This window comes from Ovis aries, chromosome 13 (assembly GCF_016772045.2).
Source record: "Ovis aries strain OAR_USU_Benz2616 breed Rambouillet chromosome 13, ARS-UI_Ramb_v3.0, whole genome shotgun sequence".
Taxonomy (NCBI): Eukaryota; Metazoa; Chordata; class Mammalia; order Artiodactyla; family Bovidae; genus Ovis; species Ovis aries.
The window spans coordinates 72,234,762-72,237,271 of NC_056066.1; the positions used below are offsets into that span (position 1 = coordinate 72,234,762).

Sequence of the window (2,510 nt, forward strand, 5' to 3'; positions counted from 1 at the left end):
ATTCTGGCCTGGAGAATTCCATGGACTGTATAGTCCATGGGGTTACAAAGAGTCAGACACGACTGAGCGACCTTCATTTCACCCACTAATATATCTATTTATAATATATTAAGTATATCATAAAATATATTTAAAGCTATTTTTATTATGGAAGTCTTCAGATTTATAGATAATACATATTTTAAAACTATTTTTATTAAAACATATAACATTTAATTTATATAAAATATATAAGATTGTATAATGTATTTATGTTAAAATATATTGTAAATATATTAAAATACATTTAAACTATTTTTATTATTTAAGATTTCAAATTTATACAAAAAATAGAGAATAATAAAATAGTAAAATAAACATTTAAATAAAAGTAGAGAGAATTAAAATTTATCCTCTACTCCTCTTCAAGAATAACTAACTCATGACCAATTTGTTTCATACGCCAAACCAATTTTTTTTTTCCTGATCTAGTTGACCTGAATTTCATAGATATATGACTTACATACCACTTTCTTATTTTACGTACTTCCTATGTGGCAATTCTCTAGTCCAAGTATTTTATTAACCATAGAGTTTCTAGGGTCAACACTGGGAAATTCTCTTTTTTTTCCAAGAATAAATCTTTACATAACACTTTGTATAAACAGTTGAAGGGGCCAGGGGTGGCAAAGTTACAAGTACTTAAAAAAAAAACGGAAACAATTTAGCACCGTAGGTTAGGACACGTGGCCTGGGGACTGACTCATTTCTGTCCTTTGCTTTTGGTCCTGTTGCCCTGGCCATGCCATTTCTTTTGTTTAAACCCCAATCTCCTAATTTACAAAGTGTGGATACTTAATCTACCTCATTGAATTCTTGTGAGGATACCATTAAATAGTATATTTTAAAGCCATTTTAACATTGTGTAGTTTATGCACATTTAAAGCCTTGTACTTCCCTGGGGGTCCAGTGGTTACGAATCCGCCTCCAGTGCAGGGGCTGCACGTTCGATCCCTGGTCCCGGAAGATCCCACATGCCGCAGAGCAAATAAGCCTGTGCACAACAGCTGAAGCCCCCGTGCCCAGAGCCTGTGCTCCACGAGAAAAGCCGCTGCAATGAGAAGGCTGGGCACAGCAATGAAAAGTAGCCCCGGCTCGCCGCAGCTAGAAAAAGTCCGTGTGCAGCAAGGAAGACCCAGTGCAGCCAAAAAATAAATAAAATGAATCTGTTAGGTGGGTTAAAAACAAACAAAAAAAGCACCCCAGTGTAGTTTGCTTTGCATGCCTTTTATTCTGGTGAATTGCATCTCCTATCAGGCATTTAAGCGGCTTGTATCTTCTGCTGGCGGTTCACTCTCCCGGTCTGATGATTTCTAGGGGGGCAGTCAGGGATGGGGTGTGGTGGTCTGTCTCTGATTCTCTGGTGTCGCTTTCACAAACAAGCTTCTGGGGAATGAAAGACTTAAGGACAAACATGGGGTGGCAATTTGTGCTATCAACATTCCAGACGTCGGGGTTGGGGAGACAGGGGGACACCGGAGAGGTGTCTCTGTTGCCCTTCTGCCCTGCATTTGGAAGGTTGACCTTCAGGGGACTCAGGCTGTCCTCTTCCTCCACTGCGCTTCTGTTGACACAGGCAGCCTCGTGCTCCTCCAGCTTCTTGATGGGGACCACGTGACAGGCGTTGTATTTGCAGCTGGCCATCTTTTTGGCTTTCTTGGGGTTCTTTCTCCGGCATGATGCCAGGTGGTACTGAAATCTGCTGAGTGGGATTCGGTGGTGAGGGTTGTAAGGGCAAATTTCTAAGGCTTCTGGCTCCATGGGAACTAGTTCTTGAAGCAGGGTAGCCTGCTGCCCGGAGTCACGATGAAGTGCCCTTCATGGAAAAGGCCTTTGGTAAGAAGGATGGAGCAGTCCTCCGTGCCAGCGCTGCCCCTTGGAACTCTGGAGCTGCAGGTCTGAACAACTCAGGCTGCCTACTCTTGGGACCACGAGCGATGGGTCGGAGGAGGGACAAGGGGCTGATAGGAGCAGCTGCACAGACAACAGGCAGTCATCAAGTGGCATGTGAGATGGAAGGACCACACAAAGCAGATGCCAGAGCCCAAACCACAGTGGCCCCTCAGGGAGCTGAAGAAGGGACGTGCCAGCCAGCCCTTGCCTTTAACTCTCACTCATGTGATGCTGCCGGGAAGCTGTGGGCAGTCACAATGGGCATTGTGAGTCATCAGCCAAAGTCCTGTTGTCCTTTACTTTCAAGGCATGAGATGGGCTTGGGGAAAGCTGCCATTCACAACTACTGGTGACATGTCATCATTTACCTGTCTTTCTGTTTTGTTTTGTTTTTCAGTTGAAGTATATGTTAGTTTCTGGCTACAGCCAAGTGATCCAGCTCTACACACACATATATTCTTTTCCATATTCTTTATCATTATGGTTTATTACAAGGTGATGAATATGGTTCCCTGTGCTGTAAAGTGGAACCTTGTTGTTTATTTTACGTAGAATAGTTTGTTTCTGCTAATCCCAGA

At 42.9% G+C, this 2,510-nt stretch overlaps 1 protein-coding gene across 1 annotated transcript; it reads right to left on the reverse strand.

Annotated features, from left to right (window-relative positions):
* Positions 1 to 1,329: 1,329 nt before the first annotated feature.
* Positions 1,330 to 1,800, reverse strand: GTSF1L (gametocyte specific factor 1 like). Its single transcript, XM_027976452.2, has 2 exons — positions 1,516 to 1,800; positions 1,330 to 1,440 (listed from the first exon to the last, which is right to left on the reverse strand). The coding sequence occupies exons 1-2, from the start codon at positions 1,798 to 1,800 to the stop codon at positions 1,330 to 1,332; spliced, it is 396 nt and encodes a 131-aa protein (XP_027832253.2).
* Positions 1,801 to 2,510: the final 710 nt, after the last annotated feature.